Source organism: Camarhynchus parvulus, chromosome 3, assembly GCF_901933205.1.
Source record: "Camarhynchus parvulus chromosome 3, STF_HiC, whole genome shotgun sequence".
Taxonomy (NCBI): Eukaryota; Metazoa; Chordata; class Aves; order Passeriformes; family Thraupidae; genus Camarhynchus; species Camarhynchus parvulus.
In genome coordinates this window covers 52,896,428-52,921,895 of record NC_044573.1, presented here as the reverse complement: position 1 = coordinate 52,921,895, position 25,468 = coordinate 52,896,428, and the positions used below count along the sequence as shown (strand labels likewise).

Here is a 25,468-nt window from a genome sequence, read left to right as displayed (position 1 = left end):
AAGACTGGAAGAAAGAAAGAAAACTCAAGGGTGTGCAAGATGCCAGGGAAGTAATGATAAACAGGGTGTGTGCACATTCTGCCTTTTCTTACTACTGAGATTAAAGAATGTTTGCAATGTTTCCTCCTACCAAGACTATGTGCCGGAAGAAATGTAGAATGAAAGCTATTTTACTGAGGGATTTTTCAGTCTCCAGTAGTTAAGTGTTAGGGGTTTCTCTGTGTATAAAGGCATAAAATTGGAGGATTATTCGTGCAGCTGTATTATCTGCTATTCAAACTCAACCCATACCTCTCATTTGTGTTCCCTGCTTTAGGAAGTTTGAAGAGCATTGCAGAATTTGTCTGAAGAAATATGTTTCTCTGTATTTTTTAACCATATTTTATTTTAATCACCCTTTAAGAAATAGTGGTCAAAATTGTTACAAATTTCCTGGAAAATAAATGGCAACTAGAGGATTTGGAGATCAAAGATCACTGTTTATTCTATTCATGGATGCTCAAGAAGTGACCTGTAATAAATTATTTGTTATATGATTGAAAATCAGTTAAATATAGGCTTTTGCATTTTTCTGTAATGGGTGGCATTTCATAGGTGAATTTCATGCTACTCACACAGCAAGAGATGAGATTTCCTACAAGTTTTTTACTGAAGCTGTAATCATCAGAATCACCAGAGATCAGTTTGTGACAGTTGTGATGTGCTTTTCCTTATGTTGGTTTGTAAAGTGGAAATCTATTACTAAAGCAGATTACATTATTCCTTTTAGTTCTTTTGATCACTTTTTTTTAAAAAGGAAGGAAAGCAGAGTATAAGAATAGATATCTTACCTGACTCATCACTTGAGAGTGTGTGCATGTGTGTGTGTAGGCACTATGATTTCTCTCTATTTCTTTCTAATGCAGTGTATCAAATAGCACTTGCAAAAACAGTTCTGTTGCAAATCTTTAGTCTTCTCAGACCATAGTGATGGTCTGAGAGCATAAATACAGCAATGTGGAAATCTCTTACTGGAGATTATCATATTTTCATCCCTTAACTTGCAGAATGGACCAAATGTTGCATTAGTTCAAACTGTAATGCACTGTGCAAATCAACACTATTGGAGGAAAAATTTCTTCCTTTTGTTTCTAGACTCAGCTGTTTACCTCTCCCTTGAAACTAATTTTAGCTCATCTGAAACATGCAAATTTTTTATTTTTGTTTGTTTGTTGTTTTTAGGGGAGGATGGGAGTGGGAGGTGGTTGTGATATTGGCATAGATTTAGCATTTACAGCTGAGGTAGTTTTCATCAATTTCTGACAGGGGAATCAAAGTGTTCTTTTGTGGAAGGAGAGATATTGCTTTTCCATATAAATGATTGACTATTTTGTGGCAGTAGTCTTTATTTATTTGGCTCTCATCATGAAGAATAGCAAACTTATTCAAAATCTCAGTACATCAAAAATATGTCAATACATAAAACATAAGTACTATTCCATACTACAATCTATGCAAAAAACTATGTTAATAAGATGTGAAGGTTGCACAGCTAAGAAGTCAGAAAACATAAATGATAAGATTCTAGCAGCCGCAGTAACTAAGCCACATTTCACATCCTCTGTATTTTATGAAATGGCTTTGACAACATAAATCAGAAAGAGAAGGTGCTATATATGTGTAACATGGCTCAGTTAATGTTGCTTTTGGAAATTTAACATTTGTATTTTCTGACTGGAGAGTTCCTTAATCATGTAAACTTAGTAGATCTTTTTACACTTTTTTTTTTTGGTAGTTTGGTTTGGGGCTTTTTTAGGAGAGGAAAATTGCTTGTATTAATAATTGGTTAGCTCATGTTGCTTTGATTTAAGCTGGAGTAAAAGGCCGTATGTAGAGAGCACCTTATGACAGGTACGTATGTGATGCTATATACATGGCAGTGGCAAGTGGTGTAATTGTGCTGCCGTGTACTTCTTGGGGAAAAGGGGATTACAGGCGTGTGTGTGAGTCCTGTCCTTTCTGTAGTACTGGGTATGACTGCATTGCAGACTGCAGAGTCTTCTGAAGATGGTTGAGCTACCTTTTTTAATGAACTGGCTTGTGTACAAGGAGCAGTCTAGCTACAAGAGTGTGGATCTCCCTTTGACCTAATTCACCCTTCTGTGGAGCACGGCAAATTAGCTGAGCACAGCTTTTGGTGTAGGCTCCTGCCAGTATCTGAGCTAGTTTGCAGATCTGTGTGCTGCACTGCAGTCTTCAACATAGGCATGCATTTAATGACTCTGCAAAATCCACTACCTTGCAAGTTCTGGAATGGGGATTATTGTTCTGTGACACAGAAGCATGCTTTTTATGCTTTTGCTTCCTTGCTCTGGGTCACAGGGTGGACCAGTATCAGGCCTAGTGTTAATATTTTAAAGGCTCTTAATAAGGTGTTGAAGTTCATACTTCAGTGTAAAGGCAAGCAGTGTAGGAAAGACAGTAACACAGGTGAACATTGTGACCAATGTATTGTCAAAAGGTCAAAACTAAGTGATAAGAAGTAATAGAATTTATAGAATATATGAATAAAATGCCGTAACATCAGGATTCAGATCTATCTCTGATTAATAGCCTTGACATTAACACCCAGCTTTCTACTTGGTTTCCTTTTAGATTTTTCTTGTTTGTCATTCAGTGAGAAGGATTTTTAGCCTTCATTAAGGCTGTGTGCACAAGCATGCTGGGGTTGAACACGTTGATTTGAGACAGGAGACCATGCTGCCCTAACTGTGACAGAATATTCTACTGAATATGTGCCACAGGATTTCCTTATGCTGTATAAGCATATTATATTTTTCTTCTTTCTCTAATTCAGCTAAACATACAGATGAAGGGCTTATGTGAGTTTGAAAGTTCTTGATATGAACCACACCTTTTTGTTAAGTGTGTGAAAGTTAAGGAGTTAGTTTCCTATTACAGTTTTCTGTTGGAAAGTACGGAGAAGTGCATGGTTTGAATGTTTGGAGGAAAATACTTAGGGTTTGGCAGAGGTCTGACTTTGGAAATCTAAAACTGAAGCAGAAATTGTTTCAGGAATCACACGTGTTTTATTTGAAGGTTTGATAGTAACTGAGTGACATCTTCCTTTATAGTTATAACTGAATTGATCACTGTAAAATTAAAGTAATTATAATTAAATACTGTAACCTTTGGTTAACTGAAGGAATGCTCTGTTTTACTCGTAAAGTACCAGGTGGTAGGGTTTTATTTTTCTGAGAATGCCCCTCACTATACATTTTTAAATTCTAATTTCCATGTAATTACAGTGTTACAGGTGCTAAGAAAGTGGAATGTTACTGATGATTATATTACTCAGGATGGTACTTGTTTCACAATATTCTGTCTCACTGTTCTCAGCAAAGTTGGCCCCTGTAGTGCCACTGTAGAACCAAGTAGTGCCATCCTTTCTTCTGAGAGGCACCCCTGCCCCTGAAGTTCAGTTTTTCTTCTCTCTGTAAGCCAGGCTTAATGCTGATCAGGCGAGACAGACCTGTTTTCCCCCAGATTTTTGTATCATGACACTGTGGTCCACAGCTTCCAGATTGTGTTGTTGCCTTTTACCAATATCATCCAGGGTAATGGATAGCCAATATAATGCCTCACTTTTTGGGTACCCAATAGATTTGAGGGTGAGGCAGAGATGTAGCCAGGACTCTTCCCCTGTAGTGAGCATGTCGTAGTATCTGATGTGTTCAGGTGGATCCCAGAGTGACTCCACAGAGCTTTTTGTGATAGGGGCTATGTAAAACTTCCATTATTGACTGGATTTAGTCATCAGGATGGTGTAAAGGGGCAGTAGCTGCATATTGCTAGTATTATTAGTGTACCTATGCTAACACACTAATTCTGTTACATTTTAATTTTAAAAATTATTATAATGACTCTAATGCTGTATAATGATCCTTCTTCTTTGACATCAGTCATGGATTGCACCTGCAAAAATTGCTTAAAACTTCCATTTCTATCAGGGTATTACCTGGGAAAAGATTGCCTGCCACCAGATCTCTTATTCAAACAAGAATTAAAGATAATGGGCTAAGTTATAGGTTTAATTGGATTTGTCCCATCTCTTCATGTTGGCTGCCAGTTTTGTTCCTTCTATTCTCATCCTTTCTCTGTTTGTGTTCCAAGCAGTGTAATCAGTTATGGTCAGTCATACTTCTCCCAAAATAATGCTCTTTATACTGTGCAAGTCACCTGGTATTCCAAAGTAATTATTACAATTTCTCTGCTTCCCTAGAAATAGATTCAAACTCAGGTCTGTTCTCTCTTCAGCTGTCCCCAGTACATCTGCACTACCACAGGCATGATGAAATTTGACAAATTCTCATCTCCTGCATTGTGTGGCCACAAAAAAATATGAGTGTGAGGGAGAAGGGGAGGGAGGATTTACTTTATGAAGAAAGAGGATGCTTGGGTCATTCACTCCAAGCACTGTAAGTAATTTGCTTTAGATTTGTTTTGTTCTGGGGAGATTTTAATTAACCTTTTTTTTTTATGCTGTTTAATAAGCATTTGTCCATAAGCAGTATCTTGTGATCCCCATCAGTAAAGCAGGTGGATTAATTTGCATGTTGTTGTTTGAAATTTATTTAAATAGCCACAGCATTATATGGAGTGCTCTGCTAAGACAGTGATGATGAGTCTCTGCACTGAAGAGAACAGCATCCAAACATACATGTAGCATTATGATTATTGCTGTATTTTAGGTGGTGGTGTTTGGTTGTTTTTTTGAACTAGTTTGAATTGGGAGGATATGGAGGAAAATTCTTACATAAGTAACTGATATATAAGTTCAGAAGAAGAGCCTGGTACCCGTTCTTAAACCAGTGTCTGAAAGCAGATTTCTTGGGGACAATATTTAAGAAAATGGAGCAGTCTCAGAGCTTTGGCAGTAAAGGTGTTATTGCCTCTTCAGGTTGCTTGTATTTGTTACCAAGTATCTTGCAGACCAAAATTTCATTGTCGTCTCTGGGGACTGTCTTTTGCGAAGAGGTGAGAACGCAGCCCTGGCTCTATCAGGGCAGATCAAGGGTTCATGCAGCCCCGTGTATCCTGCCTCCAGTGGAGGCTTTAATTGGATGCCTGGAGGAGAGTCAGAACAAAGCAAGCATGGAGTACTTCCCCCAGTACTCTTCAGGCCTCCAGCTATTTTCACTTGAGGGTCTTCCTGAGCCAGATGTGGCTCTATAAATTTGGTAACCCTCAGAGGATGTCTCTTTTGTGAACTTGTCCATTCTTTGCTTGAGCCCACATAAACTTTCAGCTTTCAAAACATCAATTTGGCAAGGAGTTCTAAACATCTGCTACCTCTGTGACTAGACAACCTGTTTCTCTCTTGTTTTGAAGTTTGCTTCTGCTATTGAATGCATCCTAATTGTTGTTGGACAAGATGCTATTGTAGCTTTCCACCATAGGCCTACTTCCTGGTGTCTTTTCCATCCTCAAAGGGTTATGGATGCTTTTTATGGAAACTGTTCTATACCTATGATGATTCTTGTTGCATTTCCCTGAATCTTTTTGTCTGACCCTTCCTAGTAAGTCCAAGAAGTCAGTAGAGAGGGATTTTCTTTTGCTGTGTTGATGTTTCCTAAATCTCATCTTCATTCTTCTCTGTCCTGATTTGTCCAGAACAGTCATCAGTGTTATGTAGTCTTAAATTACTCAAATTTCTGACTTCTCTATTTAAGCCGTGCTGCAATTCTCACCTACTAAGGCAGCTCCAATTTAAAGGCTGTATATGGTCATTAGTGATTCAGCTTTTTGAATTTGATTAGACCTCTGGAGTGATACTTTATGGTTCCAAGCCACTTCTGACTGTTCATTTGTCACTTTATTCCATGAAAAGTCCCATCAGATTCAGAGACGTTTATCAAGTCCCTCACAAAGGACTCCAGCATGGGAACACCCCAAGATTTTTCCACAGTGCACACTAGAGCCAAAGATTTTGTTAAGCTTCTCTGTGGTGGCGTTGTGCTCTCTGTAGCTCCCCTTATACCTTCATCATCATTTGTCACTTCAGACTCTGGCAGACCTCCTACTTCTGATGTGTTTGAAGAAATGAATCATTATGCATTTGATTCCCTTTTCTAGCTGTTCCAACAGTTCTTTCAGGCCTGTCTTATTATATTTGAAGTGCCAGAGTTTACAGTCTTTTCTGTTTTCCTCATTTGGACCTGGCACTGGCTTATTGAAGGGGATGCCTTTTTGCCTCTAGAAAGCTACAGTGAGCCTTGCTGGTGTCCCTTTGCTCTTATCAAATCTTTCTGAATGGGTGGTGAATATTGTTTCTGTGCTTTCCATGTGGTTATTGTTAAACAGCTTTGATGCTGTCAGTCAGATTTTATTTCTCATAGCTGTCTGAGATTCCTTTTAACAAGCCTTTTCATTTTTTGTGTAGTTACAGTTTTTGAAGTTAAGCACGACAGTAGTAGATTCCTTGGGTTTGATTGTTCCTGTAGGGATGCTCAATTTAACTCCTTTCTGGTCACTGATGCACAGTGGTTCTGCAGCTGCAGGATGCAGTAGTAGATGATTCTTGCTGCTCTGGACTGAGCCAAAGGCAGTGGCTCCTCATGCAGGCTCCTTAACCAGCAGTTCCATGGAACAACCTTTGAGAATTATCTGATACTCTGGTCTCAGCTTTATAGTCTGCTTACTCTGTCTGTCTGGGGGGAGTTGAAATCCTCCCCTAATCAATCTTGCGGCGTGCCTTTTGCTGATCTTGCTAGCGTGCTGCTGTCAGCGTTGTTGTAGTCCAGCCATGCATGGTGGTTCCAGCACTCAGTCTTCTTTGTCTGACCAAGCTCCAGACCTCTGCTGCATGGTGAGGTGGAGTTTTTTTTAAATTAGTTTTTAAATGCTATGTAGCATATAATGTTACTTTGTTATTAGCTGTCTTCTCCCTGAATTTGTATCCTAGGATGATGCCCAGTAGTCGCCCCAGAATTTTTTTCCTTTCTACCGAATTTCTTATGACTAATATTAGTGCCTTTGTTTGCAATTGATCCAATCCATCCCTCTTTGTGTAGAAGTCCATGTATTGTTAGAATTTCTTATTGCCACTCTACCTACTCTGCAGTCACTGCATGTCCATTTTTCATTCTTTGATTCTTCTCAGCATCTTCATTTGACGTCCCAGAATCTCCATGTCTTCATTTGACATAGCAATACCACACTTTTTAACCATGTGTTCTTCTAATCCCCTCCTCATTTTAAAATTTCATTTTCTTGTGCTTTATGTACCAGTGACCTGGCTCCTATGTTCAGGTGAACTCCAGCTCTCCTGTGCAAGTATCTTTATTCTAGAAATATTCTGGTTGCTCATGCATCTGCTGTTTGCTTTGTTACCATCTGGTTAACTGGGCATTCAAGTTCTCTTTATTTTTTCTTTTTTTCTAGCAGCCCATATTTTGCTGTCTGGTTATCTGTCCTTTTCTTCCCGGTGTAACTGGAACCCAGATGCACCACAACATAGGTTTCTCCTCAGCATTTCATAGGAACCAGTCCAGGCTCTGTGACCTTTGCAGATGATGGGCAAATCACCATGTGGTCCTCTGTCAGATCCCAGACTCCAGCTGTCTGTTTGCCTGATGATATTCCAACACACCCTTTTTAGTTTGCATTATAAAGGCCTCATTTATGCATCATCGGGGAGAGGGTATTTGTCAGAAAGGGCTGCTTTGGTCGCAGAAACATTCAACTGCCTGTGAAATGATGGGAAAAAAAAAATGGATGTGAAGGCAAAGAGAGCAAGAGCAGGAGTGGGTTTACAGTGCTGACCTTAGGAGTAACCAAGAGGTAGGACTGCCAACTTCTGGCAGAAGTAATAGGAGCAGATCAAGTTGTGATAATAAAAACAGCCTAAGCAGATGTTCAAATTATTATTATTATTATTATTATTATTATTATTATTATTATTATTATTATTATTATTATTATTATTGCCTAGCAAATACTGTTGAATGAATGTAGTGAATTAACTTTAGGTAGAACAGGTATGTGTTTGCTTGTTGAATAAACATATTTATCATTGTATCAGAAACTCAGTGGGAACAGTTCAGAGATCAAAGCATTTTGGATGTGCTCAGGTATTTGAAACACTTGCATGGGGCAGAGATGTGCAGGACCAACTCCATTCTAGAATGGAGAAGTCATGTGCTGCATCTGAAATGGTATTAAATTCCAGAGTTTGGGGAAAAGCACAGGTACCTAAAATCAAGAAAATCTGGGCACAATATCAGGAGTCCATTGAAAGTGTAAAGTGTGCTCTTTCAAATACCTCGAGAAAATGTCAGTGTCTATTGATACAAGGCTTACAGACTAAATCAATGCAGAAAATTTCTCTGACACTGTAATTGACTTGGTTTTGGTTCTAACAGATTCTCAGTGTGTGCATGTTCTCGGTACATGATACATGTTCCAACTGGTGTGTAACACTTATTTTGTTTTGTTGTTACTTTTTTTAAAAGTGTATCTTAGTAGGGGGGGAGAAGACTAAGAGGGATTGAACTTGACAAAACCAAAATCCTGCCAAACCCCAAGACTCTTGTAAAGCTTAAATACAAAGACTAAAAACCTGAGGATTGTGGGCAAAACATTAAGTTAAAATTAGCACCTGATTGCTCAAAAAAAAAAAAAAAAAAAGACAAAAGGCATTTCTCTTTCAATGTCTGTTTAAGAGTTGTGCCTTTTTTCCACAATTCAACTTTTGGGTCAGCGCATCAGAATGATTCCTCTGTTGATTTACCTCACTAGTGTTCCCAAGGAGAGCAGATATTTCAAATAACCACTTCTGTGTTTTAAGGGTGGGCATTAGAGAATTGTGATGTTCAGAAGCATAGCATTTTCCCTAGAAGCTCTTCCAGAAAAGAATAACTATGCAGAGCATGGGGCTTGCTCCTCCTTCTAAGGCAAGAGGATCTAAGGGCTGCCATTAAGTGCTGAGAGAAGGGATCAGACCGGTGGGTCAGGTGTGTAGCTGGGGATATCACTTCTGCTGGGGTTGCCATATGGGTGGGACATAGCTTGGTTTTGTCCTTCTGCTTGCACTCATGTGTTTGCTTTGCTTGGCTCTTCCAACAGATCCCACCTCAGTATGGTCAGCAAGGTGTGAGTGGCTACTGCCAGCAGGGCCAGCAGCCGTACTACAACCAGCAGCCGCAGCCGCAGCACCTGCCGCCCCAGGCACAGTACCTGTCGCAGGCCCAGCAGAGGTACCAGGCTCAGCAGGTAAGCACTGCCCTCCCTACTGACAGGCACCCTGGAGCTGAAAGTGTCAAAGGAACCCGTGTGCAATGAACAAAACCCACCCCTCATCTTTCCGAGGGAACAGTGTTCATTAAATAACAATAATTAAATAATACATTGAGCAAAATCAAATAAACATGGAATCAGACCACGTCTTTCTGAATGGTCTTCAGGATATATGCACAAATACATCTGCACACATTTTCAGACTTTATTTCATACCACCTTTTTAGGATAAAGCCAGTGTATATGTCCCAGCATCTGTGCTTCTGAAAACAGGTAACAGTTTCTTTATGAGACGTCAGTGGATGCTGGAGTTTTTCCTTGCTTTTGTTTTGTTGTTTCCTCACAAGACAGACATTGTTGAGAATTCCTGCATCTAGTGTGGTCACTGCTGTTTTGGGATTTTTGTGGAGGAGTTCAAGGCATTTTGGAGTTGCTTTGTCAAGGGAGCTTCTTAAAAGATATTTTAAATGGATATTGCAGCTATTAATTTGAATGTTGTCAGTTTGCACATCCGGTTAGGGAAACCTCATAATCCGTTATCCGTTGCTGCTTTTGAGTTGTGCTCTTTATATTAAGCATTAAAATGAATTTCAAGTGATTCTGTTTTTAACCCAGATCAGAAGTGATAATGTATGGGTCTGGTTCTCAGAGCTGGAGAAACACTTGGATTTTAGATACTGAACAAAATGGATGTGCATAGCTGATGCAGCTGAACATGTAGGCTCAGTTATGATGGCAGTCTCAGGTCTGTTAATCATGGAGAGGTGATCTGGAAATGGAAGGATGAAACTAAAGCGTACTCACCATCCTGGGAAATCTAACAAAAGTGAGTTGCTCAAGACTGGATATTAGTGGAAGCATCAGCACTTGCTGCAAGTCACTGGGGAATTCTGTCAGGCATGGTTGATTACCATTTTGTGATTATGCTGGTACAATGTAGAAATCTTAGCTTGAAATAAAAATAGTGTGTAAAATAAACTAACAAAAGATGCTGGAAGTGGCAATGATACTGGAGACTCCCCTCCTTTGACTTTAAAATAAAGCTATGATAATTTCACTGTGTAATTACATGTTAATTTTTCTTCATCTACATTTTAAAATTCCATTGAGAATTAACTTTTTTTCATTAAAATGCTGGATGGTTTATGAAATAGAATTCCTAATTGTATCTATGATATTCTTGTAAATGTCACCGCATTCTGTCTTTTGGATTATATGTAACTGCAACTTTAAAGATTGCAGTTGTGTCTTTAAATTTAATTTTCTTCCTTTTTTACTTAGCCATTAAATGCTTGATTTCTCTATGACTTGAAAATACTGTTCATAAGCATCTTGGTGAAGTCTCAGCAGATAAAGACCTAGTAATATGGCCTATAAGATAGAAGAAACACAGCTGCTCTAATGTCTACATATCACAGTATATGAAATTGAAATGGGTTTTTTGCTGCCTTGGACACCTTGTCATGTTTTAAATATACTGTCAGTTGAAGGGATTGAATGTTTTGGTTTAAAAAATACACAAAACATTCCAACTTTATAGGCCTTAAGAGTAACAAGGTACTGATTTATCTGTTGATAGGTGTTCCAATTACATCATTTGCTATCATAGCTGAGAAAGAGAAGGTTTGTGCAGTGAAGTGAGAGGGATCATAGAAGGATGAAAGTAAAATTAGAGTAAAGCTTTCCATATATTTTGAATTTCTGAGAACTAGGATGAAGAGAAAGGTGGGGGCAGATTCACAGGCAAAAGATACCAGCCTTGATATAGCCAAATTCCCTTTTTGAGGATTTGAAGTGACACTAAAGGACAGTCAAAATACAGGCTCCAAGGCTGATACAGGCATTTTAGGAAGGTCAGTAGGGATTTTTTGCCTCAACCTGCAAGATGAGATGATGCATTAGGTCCTCACCAATACAGCCTTGCAGTTGGTAGTCCTTTCTGTGAGAATTTTACCTGAATTCTTGATGGTTTATTAATGACTGTTCTTCAGTATTGGTCAGCCTCTTAAGTTTTGAACTCTGATCTCAGGTTCTGAATTATATGATAATTTCACTGTGTAATTGGAGTATTTGTGTGTAGATGGGATCTATTTTGTGTAAATAATAAGTAGTCGTAAAACACCTTGAGGCTTGCTTCTTTCCCGATCTCCAGATTGGTTCCATGGCTGCTCTTCCCCCTTTCTCAAGAAGAATCAGCAGGTGAACACTTCTTGTCAGGTTTCTCTGTAAAACCTCACCGCTGTGTGCTTTCCCATTCTTTGAGAACTGCTCATCTAGAAAACAATTCCTAACAATTCCTAAATTGAAGTCTATATTTCTGACACTTCAGCAGAAGTGTTCTTTCTTGACTGGTAATGCATAGTAGAATTACTATCAAGTGGTAACCAATGTGGAATACAAAAATTAATACTAAACAAAAACCAAAACAAGTTAGGAACATATGTCAAATTCTGCTGCTGACAGAAAAAAATTGCAAACTGTGCTTACGCGTACATATCTGCTTATATGAGACTGATTACCTTTGAAAAATAAAGAATTATAATTTATTTGATTAAAGGTTTAGCAAGAGAAAACGGAGTAAGTACTTGTTTAGTTTTAGGAGAGGTACCAGTTTGGGGAATGTGGGTGAGAACAGAGCCAAGCTCATCTCAGGGGCACAATGGAAGGACAAGAAGCAATAGGGACACACTAAGAATAGGGATGTTGCAACTCTGTAAAAGAAAGAAAGAAACAAACTCAAAAACTATAAACCCCACAAAATTCCAGAGAGACTGCAATCTCCATCATTGGAGAAATTCAACTAGACAAAGCCCCCAAGCACCCTGTTCTTGCTAGGCTTGCTTTGAGCTGGGGGTTTGACTATAGGATCTCTCTCTGAAGGTCTCTTTGAATACATGTGATTGTGTTGCTGTGACTTAAAACTGGCTTTACATTTCCAAAACACAATTTTAAAATAAGCTACAGAATCATATATTACCTGTTGCACCAGTTGGTGTATCTTTCTTATTTCTGCTCCTAAAAATATCAGTACATCCTGTTTATATAATCCTGTCAATTAGAAAGCTGAGGTAGTTACAGTCATACAATCTGTCATCCTTTCTGTCTGTCATCCTTAGTTTTGTTCTTCCTTTTCAGCTTGCAAATTAATTTCCTTTGTGTTCTCTATATTGTTCATTAACCTTTTTTTTTGTCTTTCTATATTGATTTTGTGATGGGAGTGTGATTGAATTTGTTTTACTTCAGGAGGGAGAAGAGAAATGCTAGACTGGGGAAAGAGGGCTTCTCTAATTTGCCTTCTTTTCCTGTCTGTATTTTCTTTATTTCCCTTGTAGATTTATGTCAAGCTACTTGTTTTGAGATTATAAAGCTGAAAATAGTGTTTATTCTGTCTGGATGATGGACTTTTTCTTGCCACCAGTTTCCTTTATGTAAAACCTCATAGTGTGATGATCTGGGTATTCTCAGTTATAGGGAGAAAACTGATGTGAAATTTCTTGCAGATGATGTTTTATTTTTACTCTTTTAGACACATTGTGAGTGAGCTCCTGAGGTCAGGTATAGCTCTGTGTTGTGCCTTAGAATTGGTGCTCGTCTTCATTTCTCACATATTGTGGAAGTGTGAAGCCATTGCTATTTTTCTTTGACTCACTTGAATTCAATATGCAATCTTGTCTTATAAAAGTAAACAGATAAAACAATTTCTGCGACTGTTCCAGTGACTTGTGACTTTCATTCTTCAAATAAGCATAGATGGGAAGGAGGAGAATGGGATTTATTTGAATGTTTGAACTGTTAAGTTGTTTAGATCTTTGTTAAATTGATTGCATGGTAGGCAGAAAGAGAGTTTCATAAGAGGTGATTTGATAGTAAAACTGGCACAGTTTACTATAGAACCATATTGTAAGCCAGCATCAGTCATGCCCACTTCATATCAGGAGCCTGCTGTGTAGAAACCATTAAAGGAAGAGCTTTGTTTTAAGCAAATTTATTGCAGTAGCAGATTCATTGATCATTAGATATTGCCAGTAGATGTAGATACTGCCTTGTTTTTTTTGGTTTTTTTTCCCTTTAACTTCTTTTTACCTTTACTGCTCTTCAAAAGAAAAAAGGGGAAGAAAGATGTGCTACACTACTATAGTGTTGCCCTTGGCAGGGCTTTTCATCTTGAAATGGCATATAAATGAATAAATGCTTCACTTGTTTTTGCAGTTTTAAATCTTTTGCCATAAGTAGAAGTGATATTTTGTTCAAGAATGTCATGTAATTGCAAACTTAAACTGTCATCATTAAACATTATTTTGTTAAGATAGTGTGATGTATATTTTTGGTTATTATGCTTTCCAACTGGCTTGTAAACAGCCATGTTTATATATTTCCTTGCTTTATCTAGCATGTGTTCATATGTATCGAGATAGACTTGTGCCTTTAAGCTTTATTGTGTTATTTTATGAATTGGGACTGTATCAGTTTTTGACAGATGAAATGGATCTGCAAAATACTTATGGTCTCACTCTTAGTTAAACAAAAATAGTGATTTTATTCTACACCTACTGCTGTTACCTTCAATGAAGTCATCCTTTGTTTTACACCTTCCTGGAAGCTCTCTGTTTGCAAGTTTCCAGAATAGAATGCTGATCCCTTTTCACAGATATGGGTATGAGATTAAATGGGAAAAAAGTGTGGCAGGTCCCTGAGGTGGGGCATGCATGTGCCCTTTTCTGGGACATTGGTCATTCTGGTTAACTGTGTGCACGAAGAGTTTGTGTGTGTTTTTACATCATTTGTTGTGGTTACTATGGGTTTTTCTAAGTAGTTCAGGCTCACTCTTTAGTCTGCTTTTACTTAAAAGGAGAAAATGTTTTATAAACAAGCAAACAAACAGCACTCTCTCACAGGTTTTATTTAAGTGTTCTAAAGGCTGGCCAAAACCTTGTTTGCCTCCCGGAATAATATACCTTACCTACTGATCATGGCGAGATTTTTTCCCAATGCAAACTGTGTAGGACAAATAAAGAGCAAGACTGACTGGTGGGGGTTTTTTCCTGAGACTCGGCCAGGGGACAAATGCAGTTTGGGCCAGTAGGAATTTGTGAATTGTTGTAGTAGTGCCAAGTAGAAAGGCATCTGAAGCAGGAAGGCAGTGTACATGAGAAGGTGAGAAGCATCTCTGGTGATACCTTGGTCAGTCTCTCCAGGCAGAGGGTTGGAGACCACTGATGCTTCCATAAGGAACTTCTCAATGTTTCCCTGAAATGGGATCAGTGGTTGGAATTAGTCTCAGTTTTAAGCCTGAGATGATGATGAGAAAGTTCTTTCACAGACATCTGTTTCTAGTGTTGAGTCAGTGCAAGGTAGGACAGATAAAACATTTCCTGATTTGAAACAGTCTTTGAAAATGTGAACAAAATGTGAAACTAATTAATCTGTTTTCATGTCCAATCTGTATGACTGTCATGAAAACAGAACAAATTGTATTGTGGCAAAATGCACCAAATTATTAAAGTGATTTTGGTACAATGAAGATGAAGTATTGTTTTTAAATTCAATGTGAGCTGCTAAAGTTCTTTAAACAGTGTAATAAGCAACATGTTAATTAATGTTGTCAAGCTGTTTTGGGGTGTAACACTGTACAAAAATAGTATTGTAATAATAGGAATAACTGTCGTGCATGCAAATATCAAATTCACTAGTAAGTAATACAGACAGTCCTCAGTGAGTCCAAATTGGTATACCTCAATGCAATTACTCTTTATAGTTAAATCTTCACTCTTAAGCTACTAGAAATTGGCACAGAATTAGCAGTCAACTGTACTGTAGTTTAGTGTCAAATCCTTCAGACTTAAATTTAAATTTGTTTTAAGGACTACCATACAGCTGTGCATGTCTTAAAAGTCGTAATAAAAATAATTTGTCCTTCTGTCCTTTTTAAACCTTGGTGTCTGTAATCATTCTAACACTAGATGAGTGGTTGCACTTAATATTTGTTGGGTTATGAACCACAGGAAATCTGGGAAAGAACAAGCTTGTATGTTAATCTGACATTTGCTGCCAGGCATATAGGAAGGTATTCTTTGTGGAAGTTGGTTATTACAATTATATGGGAACTCATAATCAAATTTAATGTTTAGAAGAGATAGTTACCTGCTGTCAGCAGCAGTGGCTGACACCACTGCTTGTTGTGTACCATAAATCCTTCATGGCTTTTGTCATCTCGGCAACAGAGATGCCTAGTGCTCAGTGTACACTTACTCCATTCTGAAATGCTGGACTTGTTTTTAGGTTAGGAGCAATTATATTCTTTCCAGAGTGAAGAGGTACTATGGTGATATAATTCCTGTAAAACATTCAGTCCCAGGCTCATGACACTAAGAACTCATACAGAACTTATACATATACATATACATATACATATACATATACATATACATATACATATACATATACATATACATATACATATACATATACATATACATATATATATATATATACTTTGCCAGCCATTTGAGCCTCCCTTATGGGGGAAGCTGAAATGAGAAACATGGAACACCAGTAGTACTTCTTTGTGTGAAGGCATCAGTTTTGGTATACTGAACCTTCTGTTGCCAACGTGCTTCAGAGAGGTCAGATAGATACCAAAAGGCAGAGTGCAATATTTGCTTCTTGCATCTGTAGTAAAGCTTGACTGGCCTTGGGGAAAGCAGGGAAGGGGGAGCAAGCTTTCAGCACATGGCTTCCAAACTCACACTACAACTTCTTCCAGCCAAGCCACCAGTGACCAGCACCTGCTGAGCACTGAAGTGATTAAAGAACTGTTGAAATACTTGGAAACTGTATTGAACTTGTGCATTAAACTGATTTATCCTTTTTGAACCTTTCTTAAGCACGTGATATTTTCAGGAAGGACAAGAGGGGTTTGAACCCTTGTAGGTTCAATGAGTACTTAACTGATTGAAATCTTTGCCAGTTAGATCTCTGCTTTTATAAAGTCTTATTTCATAATCATGATGCTGTATTGATAGCGAATAAGTGTTCAGCATAAGGCTGTTTTTCTGGTGGAGGGTACTTAGCTCAGGGGTTCAGTGAAACTGACTCCTGCACTGTGTCTTCTCCCAGTAGTGGGAATGGATGATTATTGTCCATTTGGGGACTGATCTATTTGCTCATCTTTGCTTATATCATTCCAGGAAATGTGTCAAACCTCTGTCTTTTTTTCCTCAGTATTTCTCTCTGTATTTATAAGATTATAAAACGCTACCTTGTCAGACTTGGAGAATAATCTTCCAGAGCCAAGTAGCTAGAAGGTATAGAGTCAGGCAGAAGAAGAAAGTATAATTGTCTGTAAACTCACACCTGAGCACAAACACAAAATTGAGGGCATAGCACAGAGCAGCAGTCACAGCAGCGCAGGCTTGTTTTTGCTGAAGGCTTGTTGACCAAACCCAAAAATCTGCATTCAGATTTAGAGAAGACTTTCTTGGCCCTGTTATTTTAAAGAGAGTGTTTACAGAGATTGTGATCAATTTATGCAAATAAAAATCCAACTCCAGTCTGTTAGGCCTGAAGCTGTTAAAGTTAGCATGTATAACTGCTCCTTACACATAGTTGTCTTTGTAGTAACTTGGATTTGTTAAGTGGTACTACTGGGAAAGGAGAAGTACTTTATCTTGCAAAGTGGTACTACTGTTCATGTATAAAATGTAGCAAGCTTGTTTATACTTCTGTTTTATAATCTTCCAAAGGACTGTCAGTGAAAGAATTTGTTTGCCTCTGAGTTGTCTCAACAACTGAACAGCACCTTCAGTTTCAAGTTCCCTCATTGAAGTTAAACATTTTCTCAGTATGTATGTTCTTTTGCTGTCTTCATCTCTTAATGGTTTTCTGCTGAAAGCAGGCTTTTCCATTTGAAGGAGGAATTCTGAAGGTCAGCTTTCTTTTCCTGAGAAACCGGCAAGTGCACCTCTTCAGGCATCTGCTGCTGATGGGGGTTTGGTGATACCTGGCTGGATCGGATAGTCAGAGGAGATAGGTCAGCGCACACTGGAAACCTGTTTGGCAGGAGTGTTCATGGCCACCTGTATCCTGCTGGTTTTTAATTTTTATTCCTGTGTTTTTGTATCATTCTGAGCCTAGCAGACATATTGCAGCTTTTGTGCTAGAAAGATATGCAATACTGAAAGGCCCGAGTCTTGATTTTTTTCGTGTTCTAAAATGAAGTTAGCATACAATATCATAAAGAAACTCTGTCAATAAAAGCCTCCCTTCAGCTAAATTGGAAAGAGAGAAAACCTAATCTCCTAGGAAGAGGGAAATCCTGTTTTGCTGCTTTAAGTGGTCAGTTACTTATGTGCAATCAGTTTGTAGATTTAGTGAGCAGTGTCCTACGTCCATAACAAAAATCTTCACAAAGTATTCTAGTGCAAAAAGCAGGGGGGCTGAATCATTTGTTTTAACTAAAAACTTCAGTATTTATAAGTAAATAATCTTAAAAGGAAACATTTTTCAGCTCAACTACAAAAACTATGTAAAATCTATCATGGATTTAGTATGCTATGCTTAGAGAAAGGTCCTTTTAATGAGTTTAGAAACACAGTAAGATACACGTGTCCTAATGTATTTCTTAAAGTTCTCAAATCAGTGGTTTGGCTTTGATCCACAAAGTATTGTTGTTATGATGATGATATTATTTAAAGTTTCTGAGTTCTGATTTCTCCCAGTATTTAAATCACAGAAGGTTAATTAAAGCAGTTCTTTATTTTGCAATTGCTTTGGAATATTAACCTCACAAAGCCTGCATTAAATCAGCGAAGTGACAGAATTGCATTTGCTTTATAAAATAACTCTACAAGAGCAAAGAAAAGCCATCTATAGTTCAGTGCCATTAATTGCTTGGCATTTAGATATTAGCATAGGAGTCAATTAATTAACTTGATAGTAAAACTACTGGAATGCAGGCTGATAAAAACTATTTTGTTATAGGAGATTAGTGATCATAACTATTGTTGCTACCCTTACCACTCTTCTTACTACTCAAAGAGAGTTTTAAAAATTTTATCCATACCTTTGAAATGTAGCAATAAGTTAAACAGAATAGTGAGTTTATCAGAAGATACCTGATCATGTAATTGTCCTTTATTTTATGACCCACTAATCTGATGGCTGTTCATTGACAAAAGTTATGTAGGCAAATATTTTAGAATATAAAGGCACAAAGGCTGTTCTAAGAAAAATTCTAAAATGCAAATAGAATAGCATTCTGAATTAAGTGCTCATGTTGTAAAGTCTAAAAACTACTAATAAATCTAAGTGGTTAGGTGTTTTTTTTACTATTTGTTCTGTTTGGTTGGTTGGTTTGGTTTTTTAGTTCTGTATGAGCAGTATATATTCCAAATTTCAATGGTCTTGTAAATTGCACCTCATGGCCAGTTGCAATATAGCAATATTCTCTTATGGCCTTTAAATTAATATACATTATTTTCCTCAGAGGTAGGGAAAATAAGTTTGTTAATATTCCTGGCATAAAATCTAACACTGCATTTTTTTGGCTGCATGCATTTTCTTTAATAATTGAAGCTATTCAGTATACATATATTTAGTTTTATTTTCTGTATTTTGCATTGGGATTTTGTTGTTGAGACAATGATTTATCTGAATATTGACCAGCATACATTTCATATGCATTCATTATCCTTTCCAGTACTGTAGTAGGATTTCAAATAGATTTTGGAGCATGCAGCTGAATTGTTACAGAGTGTTTTAGTTGTTGCAGTCAAATATGTGCAACAAAGAATGAAATAGAAAATCAAAATAAATAAGATACCACTTAAAAAACAAGTTTACCTTTACATGTTGACAAAACTACTTGGTGTTTATGTTGCAGAAGATAGGAGAACAACTGTTGGTCTTCGTGAGCTGTCTCTCAATAAATCAAGCTCTGGAAGAACATAGCTTCTCTTTGTGTCTTCCTCATGTTTATCCCTGACTGCCAAGTAGCTATCTTCCACATGCATGTTTGTAGGTAGAAAGCTAAATAGCCAGCTGTAACCAGTCTGGGGTTGGAGTCTCTGCCTATGGAATTAATGAAGATTGTTCTCCTTCACCCTCACAAAAAAAGAGAGGATCATTGTTGCTTTATTACGTAGTAATCCTTTACCAACTTTTAATGAACATCACTGTTTTTTCATTTCTATATTAAAGAGTAGTCAGTGGTCTGGTATCAGTGTTTTAAGTTTTCACCACTTCTTTCATTTGTCCACCACCCTCTTACCCCCTCCTCCTGCCACTCCCAGCAGCAGCCCAGCTGGGAACATTTTCTTTTGAGAAATTGTGGTTGTGGTGATGGTGGTGAAGAGTTTTCTATCTCAAAAGAATAAAGAAATAGTTTACTGCTGTTGGTTTAAACTCTTGTATTGTGCAGTCCATTGAATTGCTTCTACTGGTGGGTGCTCCTTTTGGAAATTTCGGTTCTTTTCCCACTCCTTGGACTAAGATAGTGCTCTGTGTGGTGGGCTGGATTTAAAGATTTTTGCGCAGATACTTTGTGTCTTCCTTCACAGACGCAGAGAAAGGGGGGATGGTAATGCAGCTAATTTTGTACTTCCAGTAGCCAGCCCCAAATGTAACACACCAGCGCTTTCACTTACTGAAAGCCAAAGTTAACCAAAACAGTAGAGACCAGTTGGGAACACCTTCTTTACCAAGTTTATTTCAGACTTTTTTGCTTCTGAGCTTCGGTTCCTTCTCCTACGATTGTACTGTTGATAAAATAGTAGGTAAATCTCCTTTCAGTTTTTATTTAAGGGCTCTCTGTGGTGGAGTATTAGAGGGTAAGTTAGCAGGTGTTAATGGACTGTGATATAAATTGTCTGTTATACAATATAGCTTTATATATGAGGGACAGGTGCTAGGAAGCAAACCTCTCTATTCTGATTTTTTTTTAAAATGTAACCTCACTGATGTTTTGCAGCCCTTCCTCACCGATTTGCAGGGTTTCATGAGCCTTTAGATGAAGTCCTGGCTTCTACCTCAAAGCACAGACACAGACGTGCCCCTAAGAAAACACTGAAGTAATGTTTCCCAGTCTTGAGTGAGGAAGTCTCATCCTTGGGTACCTAGCTCGATTAGCCTAGAGGTAGCAGCTGCTCTCGGTGCAGCTTTTCTCTTTATTCGGTAAGCTGGCTTCAGGCTTTCAGCTCTGCTGTAAGCTGCGGGCAGTGCTCTGACCTCATTTCTGCCAGCGAGCCGTATGCTTGGGAGAGCTTCCTCAGCAGCAGCAGGCAGTCTGGAGCACAGAGCCCCCCAGCTCTCTGCTCCTGCATCAGCCGAGTTGAAAGAAATGGCAGGTTTTAAATCCTGCCCCTCTCCCACCTTTTGCTGGGTTTAGCTGTTTCTTTGGGATGCAGAGCTGTTTCTCAGCCCAGCTTCACGTCTCGGGTCTGCTGAAGCAATTCTGGAATTTTAGGAAGGACTAGTGTGGCAGGGCAGGATGCTGGATGGCACAAAATCTGTAAGTCATCACATTAACATAGTAGTCTGTCCCAAGTGACTGTAAAGAATAAGACATGCAAAACCAGCCAGGCCTCTTTTTAAAACAACTTTTTTGTTCTGTTTTGTTTTAAATATAGCTTTGTCAGTGAAAAAATGGCAGGGAGAGGAAGGAGGGGGTGTAGAAAATGAAAGCGTGGTTGGATTGTTAAGCCTTGTGGGTTTTTTAGGAAAAATCCAAAAAGCTCTGTAAACATGGGAAAATGCATGGAAATAAAATGATCATTTTTTACCCCTCATTTCCAAGTTACATTTCTCAGATTACTTTTTTTGACTCTCTCTCATCTCTTTATAAATAAACTGGAACTTCAGATCTGTAGAACAAAATCCTACCATTTTTGCTTGTAAATGAAGAGCTGACAACTGTTTATCAGGTTGTGCAGTGTGCAACAGTCACATTTTAATACAAACATCAAACTGGCCTATTTTTCTTGTGGCATGTTACAAGTATGAGAGAGGAAAACGAGAAGAAATGTCTTGTTTCTGATTAAATCCACTATTGATATGCTCTGTGATCCATGGAATGCAATAGTGGTGAAAGAGAAAAGCAAGATAAGGGTTTCTGAGAATGATTTCATCTTGGAGCTCTTCCTGCATCACTTGCTTAATGTGGCTCCTGGAGGCCATATAGCAAGACACATGTGAAAATGGACTAGAGCGTTGAGGAAGAAAGACCCTTCTGGCTTGTTGGTTGGCTCAGGTTACCTAATAGGTGACTAGAAGCTGTGTTGTCCAAACAAAAAATCTTCCTGTAAGATGTAGAGAGGTTTTTTTGACCCTGTCTGTGCTTGAAATGTTTTCAGTGTATTCTACAGCAAAAAGCCTTTGGTAGGTATTCTGACTTGCTAATAACTTCTGGAGAATTCTGATGAGCTGACCCTCAATAATATATTTGCTTACCTAAGTATCTTTTGCATCAACTGCTGCATAGTGTATTTTTTTCCTTCCCTCTGCAGTGTCTTATGACTTAACTTAGATGTCATTTCATGATAACTGGGATCATGACGGGAGAAAATTATGTTACCATTGTAAATATTTTTTTTAAGCAGCCTAACAAATGATGTCTAGGATATAGCAAGTTTTAGAAAGAAACTGCAGATATCTTGGAAGGGACAGTATTAATAACATTGAAGGTGATGAGGTGTCTTACGGACAATGACTGGTCAGCACTTGAGGCGTGCAAACTGGCAGGTTTCCCAAATATCTTCACGTACATGGTAGGATTTTTCTCTTACAGATTAGTTATGATTTCTGGATTAATCTCTTCAGAAAGGAAGGGGCTATTTTGCTTTGGCAATTTTCTGAAGTTGTTGATTCCCTTTAGTAGCTGTAAAGATGTTGAAGACCGAAGTTAACTTGGTGAGGCAGAGTATCATCTTTGTTTCTGAGGGCATGTTATAACCCTGACTTGACTGTGGGCAAATGATAACGACCTGAAAGTTGCTGCTTGGTAGTCCCACTGACGTAGCAATCAGCAAAAGTGTCAGTGTGTTGCAGGAGACGCCAAGCTCCTGGTTGCCGTTCTTCAGGATGGCTGCTTTCCTTGTCTCCATTCAGCTTTCCGTGGTGGTGGGAGAGGGTTGGCTTGAAGTGATTTACGTATTCTGGTTGTGAACAGGGTTTATTCAGTTCATCACGTAAACACAGACTCGTGTGTTTAAGAGGATTACCAGACTGCATTGGTAATCCACCTCCGGTGGTTAGCATGCTCTTCTTTTTTGTTGGTGTAATAGGTGCTAGGACCGACAAAACTAATTTTTTTTTCCAGCAATCACCTGTTCCTCCTGTGCAGCAAGAGACTTGCTTGCTGGTTTGTGCACAGTGCTCTCCAGCTGCAAGATAGCCATTTTCTTCAAGGCTTTGTAGGCTTCTGTTTCATTTTTTCCTTCCCTATTTCTGATTCATAAAATTCAAGATACGTATGTATGTATTTTTCTTGACCCAAGAACTTCTGCAAGAGTCCATCTACATCCTGCAGGACTTTTGCAAACCATCTGGCCAGGATTCAAGCAAACGTCTCTGCTCTTTTGTACTTAGCGGATCCTTCCCCACAGGGCTGCTTGCATGAGACTCAATGTTGCCTGTGCCCTTGGGCATAACATTTTTTCTGAGTGCAGCCTTACCTACAATATTCCTCTAGCAGGTTGGCCGGCCTTTGTTGTCAGTGTTGTGCTACCAGAGAATATACAGCTTGGGAGGTTACATGTTAGGTATTAGGGTTGGGCTAGAAGTTGGCTGTTTAGGGATGTGTCACCATTCTGGTAAGTAATTTTTTCTTTATTGTAGTCTGTTAGTGCAAAAGGTAGAAATAGGGGAGATGTGTTGATACATACTTATCTACACAGAATGAACAGGTGCTTGGTTGACTGGTAACAAGGCATATCCTCATATCCTTCTAGCATAGCCCCTAACATATCACTTGGCTTCTTTCTGTTCAGTGGTATTCCTTCAGAGATGAGTAAAATGCTCTTGTACTGTAGGGCTGTCCACTTCTCTTGGCTGCTCTACTGGGTTCTGATTTCCATTCTCAAGTGGTCTGAGGCAAAAAAAAGAATTAACATTTGTTTTCAGTTTTTCTTGTTGTCACATTGCTATAGAATTTGCTGCTCTCACACTTGAAGTGTTCTTAAGATTAACCCACTGAATCAAGAACTTGGGCTAAAATAGTTTTTAATGAGTTTTTTTCAGATTGAATTCTAGCATATTATTTTAAATAAATTTATCTTCTTTCTGTTTAACCCTCATGGTACTTATCTTCCTGGGTGGTCATGTTATCCCTCTGAAACCCACTGCAGTAGAAATGAATGAAGCCTGAATGACATTTCTCACCCAACCCTCCTTTAAATGTGGTTTTCCTGCAAACATTTTCACTATGCTTTCATTTTCCTTTAAAAATAATTTAAACTATTTAATAATTGGATCTAATCTTCTTCGGCAAAACTTAAAATAAATGTGCATTGCACCTACATGGTTTCAATCATTTTTGGTGCTATATTCATTCAGGTTTGCAAAGAACTCATCCATGTGGACTGGCTTGCTTGTCTTAGGCTACGTCCAGCTAGAGAATGAAAGCATGACACTAATTACCACTGCACATGATTAGGGAAAAAAGGGAAAAATCTGTCTGGCAGTGGCCTGCTCCAAAGTGGTTGCAGTGTAATTAACTCCTGCAAGTGTGAAGCCAGGCTTATGACTGGCTGCTGCCAAAGAAGGGAAGTTTCCTTCCTCTCTTGCTCACCCAATCCTTCCCAAGGCCAGCTCAGCTAAGTAAGCCATGATAAAGCTGAAGGGGAAGGGGTTACTTACCTGGCAAGTTTTAAGTTGCACCATCTAACAAAGTGGTCCAGTAAAGACCACTAATACAAGCTAAGAGATGTGTGTCCAGCTGCAAGAATTGTAGGAGGGAGGCAGGAACAAGGAGCCTTTGACTTTATTGCAGGCCAGTATGTAGGCTCACTCTGTCACTTTAAACCTCTGTGGTAGTGAAATCCTACACCAGAATTAGAGACTTGGAAAGTCTATAAGATGAATACAGTAACAGAGAACAAGAGGGATGAAAATATCCAATTTCCTCCCTTACTCCTTAGACTACACAAATCTTGAGCTCCATATACCTCAATGTGCAGAAAAAGCTGAAAGTGTACGTAAATAGGAGATGAATAACTAGTTCAGGCTCTGTGAATTATAAGCAGTTGATTGTTGTCATTATTGCTTCCCAAATATAATAATTGTTTATGGATCAATTTCTGAACAGCTTTCCCAATATATAGGCTTTAGACTCTGTCTAGTCCTTTTTTTGTCTACCTATTTTAATCATAAATGTGTTTTTAAAAGTCTAAAAAAGTCTAAACCTCAGCTATTTTGAGTATATGTTTGTGACTTGCTGATTATTTGTCCCTGTGCTTTTCTAAAATCTGATGGGGGAAACCCTGACTTTAGTTATTTTACAACTTTGTTGACAGTTTGTGCTGTAACAGCTATGATATGATTGGGTTTGTGCCAAGTTGGGAAGTTCTGAGTGGAAACTTGTAGCCTTCTGTTTATAAAAGCCTGGGTTTCTGTCTAAAACACATGCTCATCTATGGGAGGAAGGATTTTTTGTGATTCATAAAAAGTCATAAGCTTTATTTTGAAAGCTGATGTCAATGATGGGTGAAATACTGGGAGTCAAACAAAAAAAAAAGTCAGGAATCCCAGGAGAAGACTGAGCCCCAGTATCAATGGGGAATTCCTCAGCCATGACTGTAGCACAACACGTGGTAACATGTTTCTCTTCCCCTTATGTTCCCTCTCTTCGGTGCCCGATAAATCCATTCCTAGATGCTAGGAAGAAAAATGACCTTTCAAAGCTGTGAGAATTGCCAATTCCATGCATTTCCTCTGTGACAGACAATTTACTCTAATACTTATGTCCTTATTTCTTATTTATCTCTCAAAATCTGTTGTCGCTATTCCGTAATATGCTGTATGTTAACAAAATTTCCAAATGCAGAACTGAAGACAGGCAGTAGGGATTTTCTCTCTTCTGTTTTTCAGTCAAAATGATACTAAGCACTACTTTGGTTATGAAGCCAACCTCTTAGTGAAATATGCTATTATTTAATCATTATGTTTAGGATATAAATGGACTGTTTTTATTGGACAATAC

The 25,468-nt window shown here is 38.4% G+C and overlaps 1 protein-coding gene across 5 annotated transcripts in view; it reads left to right on the top strand.

Annotated features, from left to right (window-relative positions):
* Positions 1–25,468, top strand: part of ARID1B (AT-rich interaction domain 1B) — a 325,443-nt gene that overhangs the window by 72,446 nt on the left and 227,529 nt on the right. For all 5 annotated transcript variants that reach the window (XM_030945679.1, XM_030945678.1, XM_030945681.1 and 2 more), the window contains one exon: positions 9,106–9,252. In XM_030945679.1, the coding sequence (XP_030801539.1) occupies positions 9,106–9,252 (147 nt within the window). The remainder of the gene's footprint in view (positions 1–9,105; positions 9,253–25,468) is intronic.